This window comes from Microchirus variegatus (genome assembly GCF_963457635.1).
Source record: "Microchirus variegatus genome assembly, chromosome: 1".
Taxonomy (NCBI): domain Eukaryota; kingdom Metazoa; phylum Chordata; class Actinopteri; order Pleuronectiformes; family Soleidae; genus Microchirus; species Microchirus variegatus.
The window spans coordinates 23,002,335-23,022,866 of NC_139802.1; the positions used below are offsets into that span (position 1 = coordinate 23,002,335).

The 20,532-nt window shown below is 45.5% G+C and overlaps 1 protein-coding gene across 1 annotated transcript in view; it reads left to right on the top strand.

The window, feature by feature from the left end:
• Window positions 1-18,304, top strand: part of LOC310933660 (CREB-regulated transcription coactivator 2) — a gene marked incomplete at its 5' end in the record, with an annotated part of 50,014 nt that extends 31,710 nt beyond the window's left edge. The window contains 7 exons of the mRNA XM_083897195.1: window positions 438-706; window positions 2,351-2,844; window positions 4,983-5,384; window positions 5,908-6,141; window positions 13,558-13,632; window positions 16,475-16,682; window positions 17,865-18,304. Of these exons, the coding sequence (XP_083753321.1) occupies window positions 438-706; window positions 2,351-2,844; window positions 4,983-5,384; window positions 5,908-6,141; window positions 13,558-13,632; window positions 16,475-16,682; window positions 17,865-18,055 (1,873 nt within the window). The 3' untranslated portion in view covers window positions 18,056-18,304. The remainder of the gene's footprint in view (window positions 1-437; window positions 707-2,350; window positions 2,845-4,982; window positions 5,385-5,907; window positions 6,142-13,557; window positions 13,633-16,474; window positions 16,683-17,864) is intronic.
• Window positions 18,305-20,532: the final 2,228 nt, after the last annotated feature.

A 20,532-nucleotide genomic window follows, 5' to 3' on the forward strand; every position in this document is an offset into this window, starting at 1 on the left:
AACCTGTGTGCGCAGAGAGAGAGAGGGGCACGGGGCGGAAGAGAGAGAGAGAGAGCGAGTAGGTAATATGTTGTGAAATATGTTTAAACTTAAATAAACTACATCTACAGGTAGTTATGTCTCGTTGTATTAGTTTAGTTTGTCCTGTTATTGACATCATGATGTCATCACCTGACAGTCTGGCTGATTGAAAGCCCACGCACACCAGATGCGCGATGCAAATACTATGATAATATATTCGAATTTCTGTGTTTTTTTAGAGGGAATATTAGAATATAATTTTTGAGCAATTTTAAAAAAATTGAAATCGGAATCGGCTAAAATCGGTATCGGCAGGTCAAACTTATTGAAAAATCAGAAAAAATCGGTGCATCCCAAGTCACCACGGTGTCATTAGGGTCACCTGACTCTTGCTTTGATTCTTCTGCTTCCCTCAGTATCTTCACGTCCCCGGAGCAGCTGTCCATTCCGACTCACGGTGTCCCCTCGGCTCTCAACACCGGTGGCTCGCTGCCCGACCTGTCCAGCCTCCATTTTCCCTCCCCACTGCCCACTCCGCTGGACCAGGACGAGCCCGGTTACCTAGGATCCTCCTCTCTGAGCGGCGGAAGCAGCACAGGTAACCTGGCCTCCACCCTTACCCAGCTGGGTATCAACGCAGCCAACGTACCAGGAGGCAACAGCAACTACCATCACCATTCACAAGGTCTGTGCAGGATGGATAGATGGATGGATGAGTTGTGTTGGGTTGGTTGTTTAGGTGGATATTTGGTGAGTTAATGGATGTTTGGTGGGTTGGATGTTTAGTAGGCTGGTTGGATGGATGTTTGGTAGATGGATACTTGGTGAGTGGGATGATGGAAGGATGTCTGTTTGGTAAGTTGGATGGATCAATGGTTGGTGAGTTGGACGAATGGATGTTTGGTGGGATGATGATGGATGATTGCCAGGTTGGATGGTTGGTGAGTTAGATATTGGATTGAGTTTTTTTTTGGTTGGTTAGGTGGTTGGGTGATGTTAGGAAGGTCGGTTAGATGGTTGGTATGTTGGATGGAAGATTACTGGGTTTGGTTCGATGGATGTTTGGTGGAATAAATGGGTTGGATGGATTGATGTATTTTTGGTGGGTTGGATGGTTGATGAGTTAAATGGTGGATTGTGGTTCTTTGGTTGGTTAGGTGGTGTTCGGTAGGTGGGTTGGATGGCTGTTTGGTAAATTGGTTGGTTGCTTTGATGATATTTGGTAGGTTGGTTGAATGGTTGTTTTGTGGGATGGATGGATGATTGCTGGGTTGGATGGATGTTTGGTAAGTTGGTTGGATGATGGATATTTGCTGGAATGGCTGGTTGGTGAGTTAGATGATTGATGTTTGGTAGGTTGGTTGAATGGTTGTTTTGTGGGATGGATGGATGATTGCTGGGTTGGATGGCTGTTTGGTAAATTGGTTGGTTGCTTTGATGATGTTTTGCAGGTTGGAAAGTTTGTTTTGTGGGACGGATGGACGATTGCTGGGTTGGATGGATGTTTAGTAAGTTGGTTGGATGATGGCTATTTGGTGGGTTGGCTGGTTGGTGAGTTAGATGATTGGGTTGAGTAATATTGGTTTGCTGGTTGGATGGATAGTTGGTTGATAGCTGGTTTGGATGGATGTCTAGTAAATTGGTTGTTTGAGTCGAGGTTGTTGGTCTCAGAAAGTTGTTGTTTCAGTTGCCCCCTTGTGGACACAATGGGAACTTGCTCTGTGTGCGACTGTAAACATTTATCATTTGAAACTTAAAACTTGGTCATGAAAGTAGCTTAAATGTTCTGGTCAGTTTGTTTGCGCTTCACTAACAGACATTCATTCATTCGCCAACAGGTGGCGCTTCAGCATCTGCTCAGTTGTTGTCAATCCGCCTCAGCTCAGTGACTAATGTGGAGCATAGCGGAAGGAAGTTTTGTGGTTGAGAAAGAAAGACAAAGTGAAACAGAGGGGGATGTACGGCCCCTTAGAGCACAGCTTCAAAGTTTAACCACAGACAAAAACACAAGAAGGGAGTGGATTTCTCTTTAATTTGATTTATTTTCTCATTGGAGTGGATGTGCTGCAGGAAAGTGCAGCCGTGTGTGAGGTGACTGTTCACACCACAGCTCTGCCTACCTGGATGTAGATCAGTGTGTCATGTTTATCTGACTGTGTGAACCACCAGGGGAAAACCGGACTGAGGCACATTGAATGTTTTATTTTGCACAGTGTCGATTATAGGAGTGGAAAAAATATCTTTAAGCTGAGTGTTCCCGGTCCCATCATTACAACTGACTCTGGTCACTCTGGATAAACATGGACGTTGTTTTCTCTTCTGTCCTCAGGTCTCTTGGCATCTCTTCAGACCACGCTCAGTAACCCCTCCCTGCAGTCGTCGCTAAGCAACCCCAACATCCAGTCGTCCCTCAGCAGCCACTCCTTTTCCAACTCTCTGAGCTCCGCCTCCCTGCACTCGTCACTCAGCAACCCCTCGCTGCAGTCGTCCCTAAGCTCCTCCCCCTCTCTGCCGTCCTCCCTCAGCAGCCAGTCGCTGCACTCCTCCCTCAGCAACTCCTCCCTCCAGTCGGTGTCCAGCGGTAACCCCAGCTACGGCGGCGGAGGAGGAGGGGGCGGCGTGGGAGGCTCCGGCTCGTGCTCCTCCTCTTCCTCCTCCTACTCGCCGCTGCTCAGTGGCCAGGGCCAGACCTCGCTCAGCACGTCGCCACGGAGACGAGCCCAGCTGTCGCCGCTCATCCTGCCCATGGGAGGGGAGTCGAGGAGGCATCACTCCAAACAGTTCTCCCCCACTATCTCCCCCACCCTGTCCTCCATCACACAGGTAACACACACACACACACACACACACACACACACACACACACACACACACACACACACACACACACACACACACACACACACCATAAGATATGTTAGTTTTGAACAGACAGGAGGACTGAATGGATGACCCTGTGATGCTGTTTTTATGCTTTATTTTTCAATCTTTTATTTGGACTATAAGGACTAGTTTGTATTGTTTATTTTATTTCAAAAACTCCCTGGTAGGCATTTCTTAATTTGCTCTTTTATATACATCTATCTTTCCCAATTTGTTCAAAGTTCTCAAATATATTTTCATTGGAATTTCTTTATTTTGTTTCTTTAAAAAAAAAAAAATAATAATCCAATTGTGAGCAGTGGAAGTACCTAACCCACGTTATCTGAGTGGACATAAGCATTGTAAAAACTATAATATTGGTCTCACAAAATAAAAAAAAAATAAAGAGTCTAATAATAATAATAACGTATATTATATATAAAATTCATTAAAATTATTCCTTAAGAGGTTTGCAAATACTTTCAACGGATCCTTGTTCGGGGCCATGCCGACTATTATGATGGAAAATTTCAAGTCATTCAGAGCTACTTTTTTTTTTTTGGTTCACTGTCAAAGTGCATCAGGGCAAATGGATAATTTTCATATTTTCATGATCCATCAGCGTGGCTGACAGTCACAACATCTAGCTACGCTAATGCCAATTGAAAATGAAAACATTTTCTTTGTGCCTAATGAGGTTCCCCATTGTTTGTATTATGTTAGCCCTACACTAATGCTAATCGTAGCCTCGCTAGCTTACCTTTGGAAACAGGTTCAAGGATGCACACCATCGGGTCATGCTCAACCTATATCCAAAGTCTTAGGGCAATCTGACAAACGGTCAGCGAGATATGCCTGTCACAGGCGGACAGACAGAGACACACAGACGCAACTTGCTTTATGGATAGATTCTTTCCATCACTATCACTTTGTATGGTTGTACTCTATAGATTTTAGGGATGGGAATTTCACACATTTTTAGAGTCGATTGTCGAAGTCCACGTGTCAAATTTTTTGTCTACTTTTTTTTTGTTTTACAGCAGCAGTAACAGCAGCAATGCGGGGGTTTAAACTATTCTACACTGTACTACTTCATTTTAGGCTTAAAAACATGGCTGTAATGTCCATTATTGACCATCAGAACAGCGGTAATAAATACGAGGGGCAAAAAAAAGCGGACTCTCCGCTGGAACGCGTGTGTCGCCACTCGCCAGACGGCTCAGGTTTTTGAACCTGCACTCGTTAGGTGTCCACCAGAGTGAAGTACAGTGATCCTGACTGGGTGAGATGCCGTCTTCATTTGTGTAGCGCTTGTGTCATGTCCCCCACCCCTGTCCTAAACTTAAGCGCAACCTCGTTCGCACTGCACGCACACACACACACGCTTGGATGCGCATAGCCTGGAAAGCAGGCTCCCTGCAGGATCACCTTTTCGTGCACAGCTTCCTCAACCTCCGTGGTTGTGAACTTTACGTGTTTGTGACACTTTGACTTTTTTTACTCGAGGTGCGCACGTGTCGATTGTCGATCAATTTGTCGACAAAAAAGTCCCATCCCTAATAGATTTAACTGCAAATTAAAACTGTTTTCTAAGTTAAATATGTTGCGAAATGGTCTTAAAATATCTTGAGAAGGTCTTGAAAAAGTCTTAAAAAGGTATTGAAATGAACTTCAGGATTCCTGCATGTACCCTGTTGGATAACATACTATGTTACACACGAGGCAGCGGTGGACCAGTATCTCCTTTGCCCCCCGTGAGCTAAAATCACAGATTTTCTCTTTGGACTTTGGTGCAGGAGAGTGAGCAGCGTTTACCAACTGTTTCCAGTTGGTAAAAGCTGTTTGACAGTTTTTTTTTAGCTTCCATGTCTCAGGTGACAATTCTGCGGACTTCGCAGCTCATGCTCCTGTGAGACTTGACTGTGAACATCTCATGAGATTTGTGCAGAGGATACAATAAATTGGCTGATCTAAGTTGTTTTATTAAAAAAAAGATGTCAGAGCTTTTTAGATGTTTCTTTTTTCACAGGAGCTAAACAATCTGAAATGTCAATGATGTTTTCCCCTCACATTCCCCCCCCCCCCCCGTGTCTCCGCAGGGCGTCCCCCTGGACACCAGCAAACTGCCTCTGGACCAGAGGCTTCCTCCGTACCCGCTCAGTCAGTCCCACCAGCACCAGCCAGGCTCGCACCAGCCTCTCCCCAGTCTGCCTGGCTCGCAGCCCGGCCAGCAGCCTCCTGCGCTGGCTCAGCACCACCACCAGCAGCAGCTGCACCGCCTCCAGCAGCAGCAACAGACGCGACCCAACGCCCATCAGCAGCATCAGCAGCAGCATCAGCAGCAGCATCAGCAGCAGCATCAGCAGCAGCATCAGCAGCATCAGCAGCAGCATCAGCAGCATCAGCAGCATCAGCAGCATCAGCAGCAGCAGCTACAGTCCATGCAGCAGCTCCACCTGCAGAACCTGCGCAACCAGCACATGCAGCAGCACTTTGGAACGGTACGAATAATCCACAGGATTACCCTGTAACAGAAAAACAGATTTTAGCCACGTAAACAAAAGACTCAGCTAATGAAATCGAGGCCTTTGCGTCTTTTTCTTCATCGTTTCCAACTTTTAAAATTGGAAGTTAAAAAGTAAATTGCTCACGCTGCCGCACCAAAGTCCATGGAGAAAATTATTTTCTAATTTTTAGCTCGTATTGGCTCACAAGTTGCTCTTCTGCAGCCTTGTTTGGTTATTTTGTGTCACTTAAATGAACCTGAATGAAGAATCTCAAACACGTTAAGTCACAAAATAACACAGAAGTTAGTGATGGAGGCGACAGTGGATCAACAACGACTGAGCTGTGGTTTTAAAATCACTGATTTTCTCTATGGGGTTTGGTGTGGGAGAGTTTTTATCTTATTTCCCATTTATTGTCCTCACACAACCACTATCCTTTTTAGATTAGGGAAAACACTCATTTAATATGTAGATTTCTGTCTTCACTTTACACCACGATTATGGTCTCGTTTAACAGAAGCAGATGACTCAGCAGATGAACATGACGAACACGCCGTTGATCAAGAACGAGAACGCACTGGACCAGTGTGTCCAGAGCTCCTCAATGTCGTCACAGTGTCACGTCAAACAGGAAGCAGAGCAGCAGCAGGTGGAACAGCAGCAGCAGCAGCAGCATCATTATCAGCAGAGAGTCGGCGGCCTCCCGCAGCTCCAGCAGATCAGCCACAGCCTCGCCACCGACCTCTACAACGTGAGTAAAATCTCCATCAACGACGCAAAGCTGGTTAGAAACTTCATACTTCACTGATAGACGGCTTTTTCCAACAGGGAAATAAAGTTTATGTCACTTTTTAAAACACGCTCACTCTCCCACACCAAACCCCATAGAAAAAATCAGTGATTTTAAAGTCACAGCACACAGGAGTTCACAGGAGTTGTTGATCCACTACTGCCTCCATCACTTAGTTCAAATGTCTTATTTTAGTAAAAAAATCTTCACTCAGATTGACCGCAGTGACACAAAGTGACCACACGCGGCAGCAGTAGTCCAGCAGTGCCTGCGTCCCTGCAAGCTAAAATCAGTGATTTTCTCTATGGGGTTTGTTGTGGGAGAGTAAGAAATTTGTGACACAAAGTTCAATGTATGACAATCTACAATGTCTTCAGAACGTGTTCACGTCTTTATCTCACTGTTAGACAGACTTTTCCAACAGGAAACTGACGTTTGTAAACCGCTCACTCTGCTACACCAAAGCCCATAGAGAAAACCAGTGATTTTCACTGCACACAGGAGGTGTTGATCCACTGCTGCCTCTGTTACTCAGTTTAAACGTGTGACTTTATTGTTCAAATGAATTTGTTAAGAAGCCGTGACTCACCACACGAGGCAGCAGCGGGCCTGCAGCTCCTGTTTTCCTGTGAGCTAAAACGAAAGTTACGTATGTAACTATGGTTCTATGAATCCTGGATGACCGCCAGAGGCGGTGCTTTAGCACTGAATGTCTCCATCTCGCGCATGCGCAGGTTGAGTGTTTATACCAACAAAGTCACCTATGACCCCTGATGACGCCGGCTAGCCTATATCTTCCGGTGACATCAGAGGATCTGTTCCTGCAGAATCTTCTCGCGAAACCACGAGGATTCTGAGTGACAGAACGCTCTGGCGGTCATCCAGGATTCATAGAACCGTAGTTACATACGTAACTTTCGTTCTATTTCATCCTTACTGACCGCCAGAGGCAGTGCTTTAGCACTGGATGACCCATAACAACAAAGTCACGAGGAATGCCAGTACCTCAGAGTAAAGGGTAGAGGCGGTGGGTGGGGGTGGCCACATTCACCCTATAGAATCTGGAGAAGGTAGCTGGTGATGCCCACCAGGGGCACGCCACGCAGAGCCGCCCATGATGTAGCGACAGCCCTAGTAGAGTGGCACATCCCCAGGATGGTAGGGGATAACCACCGTTTGTGTACACCTGAGTGATGACGTCCATAATTCTGTGTGAGAGTCGCTTTTTGGAGGGAGCACGGCCTTTATTAGGACGCCGTAGTAGAGAAACAGCTGTTCTGACCGTCTCAAGCTCGCGGTCGAAGTTATATAGACTCTTAAGGCCAGGACAGGGCACAGCCGTCCTGACCTTTCCTCCCCTGCTGGGAGGATAAACTGTGCCAGGATTAAGGTTTGACGATGACAGAACCTGAGGAAGAAAAGCCCGTATTCGGCCACAGAGTGACCCCTGAGCCATCTGAGTCTGAGTTCGACCTCAGACATGAGTCCCTCACAGAGAGAGCATGTAGCTCCTCAACTCGACTTGAGTGTGTCGAGAGGAAAAGACAGCCACATAAGCCCTCCTGTCCGCCATTCGGGAGTGGCTGTAGGAACTACAGAATTGTTGTAGTTGTATAGTAGACGGGGTCCTCGCCCCTGTCGGAACACCAGGCAGAGACAGTTTACACCTGTTCACATACTGCATTTGGGTAGAAAACGCCATAGTTTTCAGTGTGGTACATTGGGCTGTGTCTAATCACTGCCCGGAGGTCGTGCCCTGCAGTGGCTGACCCAGAGCTGGAGGCAATGAGGGTCAGGATGCCAGACCTGGCCCCCTAACTGAGACAGGAGATCCAACCTGTCTGGGAGACGCCGCGATGAGCCGCAGCAGAGCCTGTGCAGCAGAGAAAAACATGTCATCCCTGGCCAGACGAGGGGGCCACCAGTAGCAGGTTGTGGCCCTGCTGGAGGACCCTCTGTAGTGAGGAATCAGCGGCTCTGTGGGAAGGCATAGATAAGAGCCTCTGGGCGATCGTGGGCGAGAGCATCTTCGCGGCTGAGAAGGGCTGGCCTTCTCTGTCAAGGAGAACCAGAGGGGGGCAATGGGTCGACTCCTCTGTGGCAAAGAGATCCACCTCTGCCCTGCCGAAAACATCCCAGATATTAAATACCACCTCTACATCAGAGTGTGTACAATTATGTCAGAGAGACAGTTGAGACATTGTCTGACCGTACTAGCACATGCCTCTACTGAAGGAACTGAAGAAAAAGCTGCAGTGCCATGTGCACTGCCCGTAGCTGTGAGGGATACATCCATGTGACAGTCTCCCGAAGGGATGTAATGGAGCCCATGGGCATGCCCTGAAGAAGAAACAATCTCACCCTCCGTGGGGCCAGAGCAGGCCGAGGAGGCAGCGTTGTGATGCCTTAAGCTTCCTGTGCTGGTGCCACTTGGCATACAAGTGGAAAACTGTTCGGCCACCTCTGAATGGGGTGTATTGACAGCGGACCTAAGGGAGCCACAGTGGCAGCAGCTGTTAGCTTGCTTAAGAGGCGCATATACTGGGCGTAGCGCAAGCAGCGGCCCTTCTGAAGAGGAGAAGGAGGCTGAGGATGTCGTCCACACGCCGAGGTGATCGACAGGCCATCATGGCAACGGCATCCAGAGTCACCCCCCTAGAAAAGTGTACTCTGAGAGGGAACCAGGCAGCTCATTGTGAAAATCACTCTGGGAATCTTCATGCCCCGCGACTGCAGGGGTGAGAGGGCTGTTGCCACACACCTGGTAAACACCAGTGGTGAAGGGAAGAGGCCGAACGAGAGCAGTGAGCACCCAGGACTGATAATGGCGGCCCTGAGAGCAAGCTGCAGAAAATGCCTGGTGCTATGGGGACGTGAGAGTACGCGTCCTTCAGGTCCATTGAGGTAAACCATTCCCCTGTAAAAGCCAGTACGCAGAACCACTGCAGTACTGAGCATGTGGAACTTCGTGACCTTCAGGAACCTGTTGAGTCCCCTCAAGTTGAGTGATAGGGCGGAGTCCATCGTCTTTCTTTTCCACGAGAAAGTAAGTTGAGTAGAACCCCCTGGTGACAGGGTTTTTTTCTGCCGGGTCGCGTATAATGGTCATCTTGACCAGGCTGTAGGTTGGGGGTGTTGGAACTGAAATTTGTACCCGTGAGGTTAAGGTGGAATCACCTAAGGGCCTGTGGTGAAAGCAGCCCAGTAGCTGAGCTGCTGCTGGAAAAAAGAAGCCGATAATCAGCCCCAGACTCTCACCTGATCTAGCCACTGGCGGCGAGTCTAAACAGTGGGGGAGCGGGAGCTCACCCCAGAGGTGTGCGAGGCAGCATCTTGGGGAACCACATTGGCCCCATAGTTGGTGAACTCGGTGGCTGATGCCGCCACGGAGAGCACCTCTTCCTCCGGTTCGAACGTGGCAGCGGGGAAGCGGAAAAAAACGCGTCCACTGCACCGGTCCCAGAACTGGACGGCTATGAAGAGGGTCTTCATCTAGTTTAACTCCTCAGTCAGCTGGTCCACCCTGGAGGCCAGTTTAGACTCCTCGACCCTCTTCCCGGAGGGGGGGCCCACAGCCTCTGCAGCCCGACACAGCCCCCGTTAGGCTGTGCTGGAGGCAGTCGCTGGCCTGGGGTCAACTGGTCCGTTTCCGGAACATGACCCAGCAGGTGTTTAACCTCAGCCAGTCCGGCAACCCGTACTGCCCGGGGCATGAAGCTGCAGTTCATGCACGGAAACCTCCGAAAACCCCTACCTCAAGTGTTCGAGGCCAAGGCATGGAGGACACCTATCATGACCATCCTCTGGCTGCAGAGAGGCCATACAGGTCGTGCAGGAGTGGTCACCAAGCATGGTGACAGTCGGCGCCTGTAGAGTGGAAAAAACAACAGATGCTGGGAGAGGGAGCGAGAGCACTGCCTTCACCAACAGGTGTCGCACAGCCAAATACAGTTAGGATTAGTGGTTCTTCACACTAACTATGAGGGCAATAGCATCCTCCTATGCTGGGAGCGGGAGGGAGAGCACTGCCTTCACCAGCAAAGGTCAGCTTGCTGCGCCAAATACAGACTGTCACCACCGAGCAGGTGTAGCATACACCTGTGATGGGAGAGGGAGCAAGCGCATTGCCTTCACTTACAGGTGTCGCACAGACAAATACAGTTAGCCTTAGTGGGCTCTTCACACTTCTGCTAACTGGAGGGCAACAGCACCCGCCTATGCTGGGAGTGGGAGCGAGAGCACTGCCTTCACCAGCAAAAGGTCGGCTTGCTGCGCCGAATACAAACTATCCCCGTCTAGCAACACAGCTCAAGATGTGGCTGTTACTAGAGGTAGTAGAATACACCTGGGATGGGAAAGGGAGAAAACACACTGCCTTCACAAACAGGTATCAAATACAGTTAGCCTTAGTGGAACACGTCTGCTAACTACAGGGGACTAGAATGAAGAGTACAGCCAACGGTGTATCATCATCATCAACACAGTAAAACCCAAAGCAAAAGCGGTACTCACTGTAAAGTTACTCACAGATAACTGTAGTACAGATGTCAGGAGAGGGAGCGAATACGCTGGCTTCACCGACATATGTATAATGTACCGATTACGCAGACGCAAGGTCAAGCAAGCAGTGCTGACACTAGCGCTTGTAACTAAAAACACAAATGTCGGGAGAGAGAGCGCACACGCTGTCTTCACCGACACAGGAGAGTAAAAAAGAGAGACAGTACACATCGTACAGTTACTCATAGATACAGCAGAAGTACAAATTTGGAAGAGGGAGCGAGTACACTGGCTTCACAAACATACAACCACAACGAGAGGTGGGCCGGGTACAACCAGCTGTGTACCGATTACACAGACTCTAGGTCAAGCCTCTACGGATATAGCAGAAATACAGATGTCAGGAAAGGGAACGAGTACGCTGGCTTCACCGACATATGAAGCTACAACTGGAGGTGGGTACAAACTGCGGTGTATCAATTACGCAGACGCTAGGTCAAGCAAGCAATGTTGACCGCTAGCGCAACAACCCAAATGTCGGGAGAGAGAGCGCACACGCTGTCTTTAGCAACACATGAAAAGAAAAAACAAAGCGAGAAACGGTACTCACTGTACAGTTACTCACAGATAACAGTAGTACAGATGTCAGGAGAGGGAGCGAGTACACTGGCTTCACTGACATGTATAATGTACAGATTGCGCAGACGCTAGATTAAGCAGCAGTGCTGACACTAGTGCCTGTAATTAAAAACACAAATGTCGAAGAGAGAGTGCACACGCTGTCTGCACCTACACATGACAGTAAAAAGGAGAGAGGCAGTACAAGTTGTACTGTTACTCATAGATACAGCATAAGTATGGATGTCGGGAGAGGGAGCGAGTACACTGGCTTCACCAACATACAACTACAACGAAAGGCGGGTACAACCAATTGTGTAGCAATTACACAGACTCTGTGTCAAGCCTCTGCAGGTATGGCAGAGGTACAGATGTCGGGAGAGGGAGCGAGTACGCTGGCTTCACCGACATATAAAAGTACAACCGAAGGTGGGTACAACCGGCGGTGAAGCGATTAAAGCAATGCTGACCGCTAGCTAGAGACGCCAATGTCGAGAGAGAGCGCACACGCTGTCTTCATAACATGGAAAAGTACAGATAAAAAAACGGTACAAGTTGTACAATTACTCACAGATATAGGAGAAGTACAGATGTGGGGAGAGGGAGCGAGTACACTTTCTTCACCAACATATGACCGCAACAAAAACGGGTACGATTACACAGACGCTAGGTCGAGCAGGCAATGCTAACCGCTAGCGCCCGTAACTAAACACAGAAATGTCGGGAGAGAGCGAGCACAACGCCTTCACCGACTTAATTTTACAGCGAAGACATATTCTCAAAGGAGGCGAAAGACGCCTGGTATACTCAGCCAGTTGTAGCGTTGGCTGATCCAACTTCTATTTCGGGTTGTTCACTGCGAACCGCGACGAACCTCCCGTCTCCGCTCGTCGCAGCTTGGAAGTCAAGCAGCTTGCAGCTCCGACAGATTGTCACAAGGCTACCAGCGACGGAGCGGCAATGGACGCTTTTAGTTCAGCTAGAATTTTGCTGACATGTGTCTACCTGCGAAAGCGAGAAGATGAAAAGGAACAGATCCTCTGATGTCACCGGAAGATATAGGCTAGCCGGCATCATCAGGGGTCATGGGTGACTTTGTTGGTATAAACACTCGACCTGCTCATGCGTGAGATATAGACATTCAGTGCTAAAGCACCGCCTCTGGCGGTCAGTAAGGATGAAATAGAAACACAGATTTTCTCTATGGGGTTTGGTGCTTGTTTACAAACTATGCTGTCTAATGATAAGAAACCAGAAGGCATCGTTGTTCTTAAGATATCGTCGTAGACTTAAAAGCAGGTGTAGATTTCATGATGTGCATCTTTTGTTTAGCGTCTAAAATGTGTGTTTCTTTCTCAGAAACGTTAAAATAAACCTTCAATTTGAAAGGACTCGGATCGGATAACGCAAATGTTTCAAAGCTGGAAAGATTACAAACCTTGTGAAGGAGGAAAAACAGCCTTTATTGACTGAAAAACCCTTCAGCCTGTTTGTTTGCACTCGTCGTCTTATTAGATTTGTGTGATTGAATCATTATTATTAATCTGGTCATGCTCAGCGTTGTCACTCTGTTGTGTAACAGAAGCAAATAATCCGTCCATTTATTTAACCGCCCACGTTGTCGCCGTGTTTTTTTTTACTCCCGATGTTTGTCTTTTCCCGTTTCCTCGAGGAGCTCCATTGACGTGAAGTCCCCGAGGCTGCCACTTCTTTTTTTTATGAGCTAATTTACTTTTTTAAATTCCCTTTCCTGATTCTGGAAGTCGGAGAATAAACAAATAAGTCAATAAAGTCACTCGGAGCCAGAGATAAGACATTTGGTTTGTAGACGTCACTGTGGGGGATTGAATTAGACGTTAAAGGGACAGTTCATACTTTTGACTTCATATACATATTGTGTATAATGGCACTCAACAAATGTCCTGTGTTGTGAAACTTTTGGTGATATCATTATTAGAAATTAGAGCTGCAACTAACAATTATTTTCTCGATTAAATTATCAGAAAATGGCAGAAAACTTTGATCAGTGTTTGTCAAACCTGAAAATGACAATGTTCTTGAATGTCTTGTTTTGTTCACAAACCAAAATGATTCAGTTTTAATAATTTCTTTGTTATGTGGAGCAAAGAAACAAAGAAATTATTCACATTTAAGAAGCTAAAACAATCAGATATCTTGTTTTAATATATTTTGTTTATTTGCTGCTTCCTTCTTGCTCAAATAGAAAAACTCTCTTCTTTTCTTTTTATTTCCCTCCAGGATGCCTTGTTCAGCTCTCTGCTCGACGAGCCGTACCTGAGTCTGCAGCTCTCCAGTAAATCCAACAACCAGCAGGTAACAGCGACACTTATGTTTATATATACATATATGTATGTGTATGTGTTAGGGCTGTAACGATATGCGTATCGAAATCGAAATCTCGATACTCAGAGCCACGAACCTGTCTCGTGGCGTGAGAAAAACAGAATCGCGAAACGCCCTTTCTAACTCCCAGTTATTTTTCCAGTCAGCCACATGATATGAGCTGTTAGTGCTACCAAACGTATTTTTTTTAGGGGTGTCAAATTATCGCGTTAATTGTGATTAATTAATTACAGTCATCATTAACGCGTTATGTTTTTTAATCGCGTTAATCTCTTCTTTACTGATGTCCCCGCTACCGGGGGCAGCGTCAGACACAGCGACAAAAGCGTCATAAAACCATGTCTAACTTTAACAAACCTCAGACATGCTGCATACCCACAGAAAGGTCAGAAACTCAGCTAAAAGCTCATATAAACAATTCTTATGTTCACCAAACACAGTTAAAACACCAATGGATCAAACCCGCAGGAGCGGAAAAAACCTGTTACAGCGCACGCATTGAAAAGCGGCACCGGAGCGCCAGCGTGATTATGTAAACAGCGGAGAATTCACAGATTCTAACGGTACCATTTTTATCACTCGACAAACACGATTCACGGATCCAGCCCCAAAATAAGAGCAAAACAACAACTGACTTTCAAGAAATACAAGCGGAAATGTTGTCTTACCTTTGCTGTTTATCAAATCAAGTTATTTTCACTGGAACAAAACTGCTTCTCATGAAGAACTACACTTCCCAGCATGCTTGGGGACAAATCCCAGTCTCATTGATCATTTACTTTGTATTTTTCAACAGTATTATTTTGTTACAGAAAAGAGAGAAATCTTTGGTTATTTAGTTATTTATGTTCAAATCTGTTCACAGTGTTCCAAAATATTGTTATTAAATCTTACATTAACCACTTCTTCCCTGACCCTCTTTTTGGAGTCCCTGCTCGAAAAATGACATGCCCAAACTAAATAGAGTAAACCTCTGCAGTTACAAGCTCTATGTGGATTATCTTGGTATCAAAATGAAGATAACACTTGTGAGATTCTACCAGAGGTGTAAGTTTCACTGTAGATGTCACTGTGTCAGAGTAAATGTACATGGAACACAGCATAACTGAAGGATTTTTTTCTCTCGCCTAAAAGATATTGCATTTTAAAGCAAATATCACCTTTAAAATATGCAGTAGGAGCTTAAAAACACATGGAGGTCATGTAACAACGTGTGGACATGAGCTGTGCAAAGTCTGATGCTGCTGAAATGAAGCAGAGTGAAATTACAGAGGTTTTATTAAAGAGATGTCTTGGCGTTCTCTCTTTCGGCACAGCTTGGCACCATCTGTGCCATTTGAGATTTCTTAGGTACCAAATTATCAAAAACCCATTTAATTTTATTTACATGTCACTACAGATCTAAAAAGAACTTGTTTTGAAAAAAAAAAAAAAAAAGTATAATAACTCGCCGTAAATCGATGCTCCCTGTGTGGTGCGTAATAACAACTCTGTGACTCTGCAGCATCTTCAGTTACGCAGCACCATAGCTCTGGCTTACCTTGGTCAATTAGGGTGATTGACAGCTCGTTTTAAACCTCTAAACCGGTAGAATCAGACCCTCAGTCTCCAAATGCGTGTGAATCACTTCATTAGCGAGTCAAAAGGACATAAATGCATATGACGCATTTGTGCGGACATTCGCCTTTCTCTAATCAGAACAATCTAATTTCGCTCTGTAAAGATCAATTAGACCGGGATTTTTTCCCAAAGCATGCTGGGAAGTGTAGTTCTTCATTAGAAGTATTTTTTTGTGGAAATAACTCGTTTTAACAAACGGCAAAGTATGATAATTCGATGTAAATCGATGCTTCCTTCCGGTGCGTAATAACAACTCTGTGGCTAGGCGGCGTCTTCAGTTACGCAGCGCCATAGCTCTGGCTTACCTTGGTCAATTAGGATGATAGACAGCTTGTTATAAACCTCTAAACCGGTAGAATCAGACCCCGGTCTCCAAATGCGTGTGAATCACTTCATTAGCGAGTCAAAAGGACATAAATGCATATGGCGCATTTGGGCGGACATTCGCACTTCTCTAATCAGAACGATCTAATGTCTCTCTGTAATGATGGAAATGATATAATGATGGACGGTGGAAATAACTTGTTGATAAACAGCAAAGGTAAGACAACATTTCTGGTTGTATTTCTTGGAAGTCAGTTGTTGTTTTGCTCTTATTTTGGGGCTGGATCCGTGAATCTTGGTCGTAGAGTGATAAAAATGGTATCGTTGGAATCTGTAGATTCTCCGCTGTCCAGCCGACACATGTTTTTCTTGTTTACATAATCACGCTGACTCTCCGGTGCCGCTTTTCAATGTGCGCTGTGACGGTTTTTTTCCGCTCCTGCTGTTTGATCAATCGGTGTTTTAACTGTGTTCCGTGAACATAAAAATGATTTATATGAGCTTTTAGCTGAGTTTCTGACCTTTCTGTGGGTGAGCAGCATGTCTGTGTTTGTTCAAGTTAGATATGGTTTTATGACGCTTTTGTCGCTGCGTCTGACGCTGCCCCCGGTCCCGGGGGCAACCGTGAAGAAGACGTTAATTCACTGACCCAAAAAGATCACTTTTTCACTCTATACTGAATGTCTTCTCTGTGGTTATGGTGTAGCAGTGTTGCAGTGCCACGCACAGGCCTGGCATATGTACTACAGCGCTTTCATGTGGATGAAGACATTTCTTTCTGACTTTTTAAAAAAATGTCAGAGAAAGGAAAAGCTTTTGTTGGGTTCAGTCCAGTTTTGAACATTCCTGTCCTTGTCTCATTCCCCAGTTCACAGCAGAGAACCAGGGCGATGGTTTGTCTCTGAACCACGGCGGCATGAGCTGCGGCAATGCCGACAAGAGCCACTTCCCCTCCAACACCCAGGGCACCATGGGCCTGCAGGGCCACGGCGACCAGCAGCTCCTCAACAACCAAAACCAGAACCAGAACTATAGCGGCGACGGACGACACAACGTCCCCAACATCATCCTCACAGGTCAGTGACGGCGCTGTCTTCCTCCTCCATATCCTGTACTCTGTGCACACCCAACGCGATTTGTCTTTCTTCTACGTTTCTTTTTACCAGTTGCACATATTTTTTATTTTTTTTTTTATGTTAAACAAGCAAAAAAAAATTGGGACTGAAAAACAAAAGTTGATGACTCGGAAACACCTCGTCTTCAACCAATCACAGGCATTTCATTTTCACCGTTAACTCCAAACGTTAACTAGCTCCCGAAGCTAATGGCGGAACTCGCCGCACTGTGTACGTCTCCGTATGTTGTTGTGAAACTTTTTTTTTTTCAAGAGATAAAGTGTTGTACAGCTCGGAATGCGGTTTGCGGAGTCTGGAACGCTAGCAAATACGTGACGTCATTCAGAGAAACTCAACGTTTGGTGAACAATGGCGCACTGTAGATCGGTTAAAAAGTAGTGTTGGGCACATAAATGTGTTAACTGTGGTTAACAGCGATTAGTGGCGATAAATGACGTTAACTCACGTTAGCGCACGTTAACGCATGCCGCGTTTACGACTGAGCAGAAAAAGATGCGCAGTACACATGTACGCTGGCTATTTGCAACGCTGCTCTTTTCATTAATAAACAGACCGTTCCAGTTCACCTGTAAGCACGCTAACTGCCGCTAAAGGAGCTAACGCCGCTAACTGGTAAACGCCACCTGGACTCCGGTGCCTGTGGCTCATTTTAACAATCTGGAGTCACGTCAACATGATGTCACGCTCGTCTTTTTCCGTTCAGTCGTCATAGAAACGCGTCATGCACTAACGTGCGTTAGCGTTTTAACTTAATCGTTAAAAGTTAATCTCCAACAATTACCAGGGGAAGTGTCTAAAATCTCCGTATTTGACAGAGGAGCCTGGTGTATTTAGCGACGGCACTGCTAGCATCACAAACCCTGCCGCTGTATTTCAGTGCAGTGACTGACGTCAGGCGGAAGAACTGAACCAATAGTTTTAATGAACTGATTCTAACAATTCATTTACACTGAAAACAACTACTTTACAAATTCCCGGCAGTTTCATGCAGTCCTGCGGTGATGATCGACCTGAAACAAGGCAAATTTGTCGGGCAACACATTTGCGTCACGTCCCGTTTGAACACAGTCCCAGTCCAAGTCTCTGGTGGCGTTTGTTTGTAACTTTTGACTGTCGCTGCAGGAGACTCACCGCCCGGCCTGTCCAAAGAGATCGCCAGCGCTCTGTCCCACGTCCCGGGCTTCGAGATGGACCCCTTCTCGCTGGATGACCCGCTCAGGATGGACCACCTCGCTCTGGATATGCTTGAAGGTGACCTGATGCTCGCTGACCCGGCCGTGGAGGACTCTTTCCGAACCGACCGGTTAAAGTGACCCCCCCCCCCCCGACGAATCTTTCTCTTTGTTTTGCTGACGAAGTCTCTGGAGAAACGGACGCCAAGGTTTCAGCGGCGGATTTTACTGATGGAGGCGGAGCTTATCCATCGAAGGCACTTAAACTGAAAAAAACGCTCTAGCAAATGCTTGAAAAAAAGGTCGCTTCTCTTTCTCTCGTTCTTTTTGTCGGCATTAGCTTGTATGAGTCGAGTCATGTTAACGGAAATGCACTCACGCGTAAAAAAACAAACAAAAAAATGCAAAAGACTGACATGGACTTTTGTCAGGAACTAAACTCTGTGTGTGTGTGTGTGTGTGTGTTTACGTCGCTCCACCCCCCGGCGGCCATGTTGGCCGTCGCGTTACACGGGAAAGAAGATTGGTTTGGACGACTTCAACTCCCCCCCCCCCGACCCAACTGCCATTTTATGTGAGAAAGGCCGACGCTGCGGCGTCCTCTGCTTTAACCGCCACTTTGACAGGAAGTCAGCCATGATTATAGAATATAGATTTATATATTTAAGATAAATATGTATATATATGTGTGTGTGTGTGTGTGTGTGTGTGATGACACACACAACAGTGGCCTGGAAGAATCTGCGATATTTTTTTTTGTCCTCACAAATCAGACCCGACTTAGAAAAGATGTCACGTGACACGATGTCATCAGAGCAGCTTTAAAAACAACACTGTGATCACATCGGGCGTCTTTTTTCCTTTTTTTAACGTAAAACAAGCAGAAAAAAAAACGTTACTGAAAAAAAAAAGTTGTTTATGACTCACAAACACGGTCGTCTTCAACCAATCACAGCTCAGCCGCGGATTTAAGTTTAATTTTTATTTTTAAGTTTTAAAAAACAAATGTGTTTTTGACTGAGCGACGGCATCAAACTACGCAACTTTACAAAGACAAAAATATGCAAATGTTGACATAAAATGCAAAGAAAAAGTGGTGAGCAGGCGGGGAAGTTGTGTCGCATGATTGTAACCATGGAAACGTGGAGAAAACGACTCACTGAGAGGTCTAAGTTAAATTAGATGCAAACCGCAAGAGGGTCAAGTCCAAGTCCCCGTTTAGACCAGTTCTCCAGCTGGTCCCTGGTCCCAGTCTGAGTTCTTAGCCTGAGTCAAAGTCCCTGTAGTCCGAGTCCAAGTCTGGGTCCCGGCCTGAGAATCTTGACTCAAGTCGTTGATGAATGTTTAATCAAACAAATTTTCTACAAATCTGAAATGGAAGATTTTTTTTTATTTTTTATTTTTTTTAAATCCACAGTAATCCGTCGTCTTATATCTGTATCCATATAAACGACAATCCAGCAGCCTGGATTAGGCTCCATCCAATGTCAAAAACGGGGTCTGCGTCCAGGTTAGCATTTCAGCGCCGTACCATTTTAGATTTCACGTGTTCGTAAACAGGAAGCAAAAAAAAAGTTTCAACAGCTTCTTGTTCACGGCGGATTGTAAAAGTTGCAGCTAGACAGGGGACAGAGTAACGGCGATTCACGATATTCTCGCGATAACGGTAAAAGTTAAATTATAGTTTTGGTAATCTTTCAAATGTTCACTAATACGAAGTAATAAATAAAAACGGATGATCTAACGTTTAAATGTTAGCAAAAAATTGTGATTATCCTGTCCAGAATAATATCGGTCCACTGTATCGTTGCGATAGTTTTACGATAAATTTTGCTTTTTTTTCTATGGAAAAAATTGGAAAGATGCAGGTTGCTCCCCCTAGTGGCTCTTCTAAATGAATCGCAAAAGTCTTTGTTTTATCCCCAGAAAATTGAAATGAACCACAATCAAAGTAACTGTGTCACGATCTACGATAAAATCGTAATTTTTGTCCCATCCCGAGTCACGACGTTTTAGGTGCTCTGTGGTCGTCACTGAAGCAATAGGGGTGCGATTTAAAAAAAAAAAAAATATTAATAACAGAGTAGAGAGGATTTAGCCTGAGAAAGATGCTTTATTTTGTTTTATTAGAAAAGTGAAAAACGCGTTACTGAGACTTTATTTCTGCCTCGGATGTTTGAAGCTGCTGCGGAAATGTATCCTTAAGTTTTATGAAGAAAATATAAAGAAATATTTGAAATATTTCTCATTTATTAGTACGAAAAAAAAACAGGAAACATTTAGATTCAGAAATGATGCTAACATTTATTTATTTAAAAAATTAAAAAAGAGATGAAGCAAAATTAAAGATTACAGATAAATAAATAACATTAAATTATTTAATCAAAGTTAAAACTTCACCCCCAATATATAAAAAAAAAATAATATAGTTTTTCAGATTTTATTTTTTTAACGTAACGAAAATGTCCTGCAGCTGTCAGTGATGTCACTTCCTGTAAATTGTAAAAACGTTACCGAGCAGAAACTCAGGATTACAGTTTTAAAAAAATAATAATTGAAGGTCAGAGCGTCAGAGTGTTTGAGAAGGTGTGGTCAAGACGGTAGCAGTGGCGGCCCCC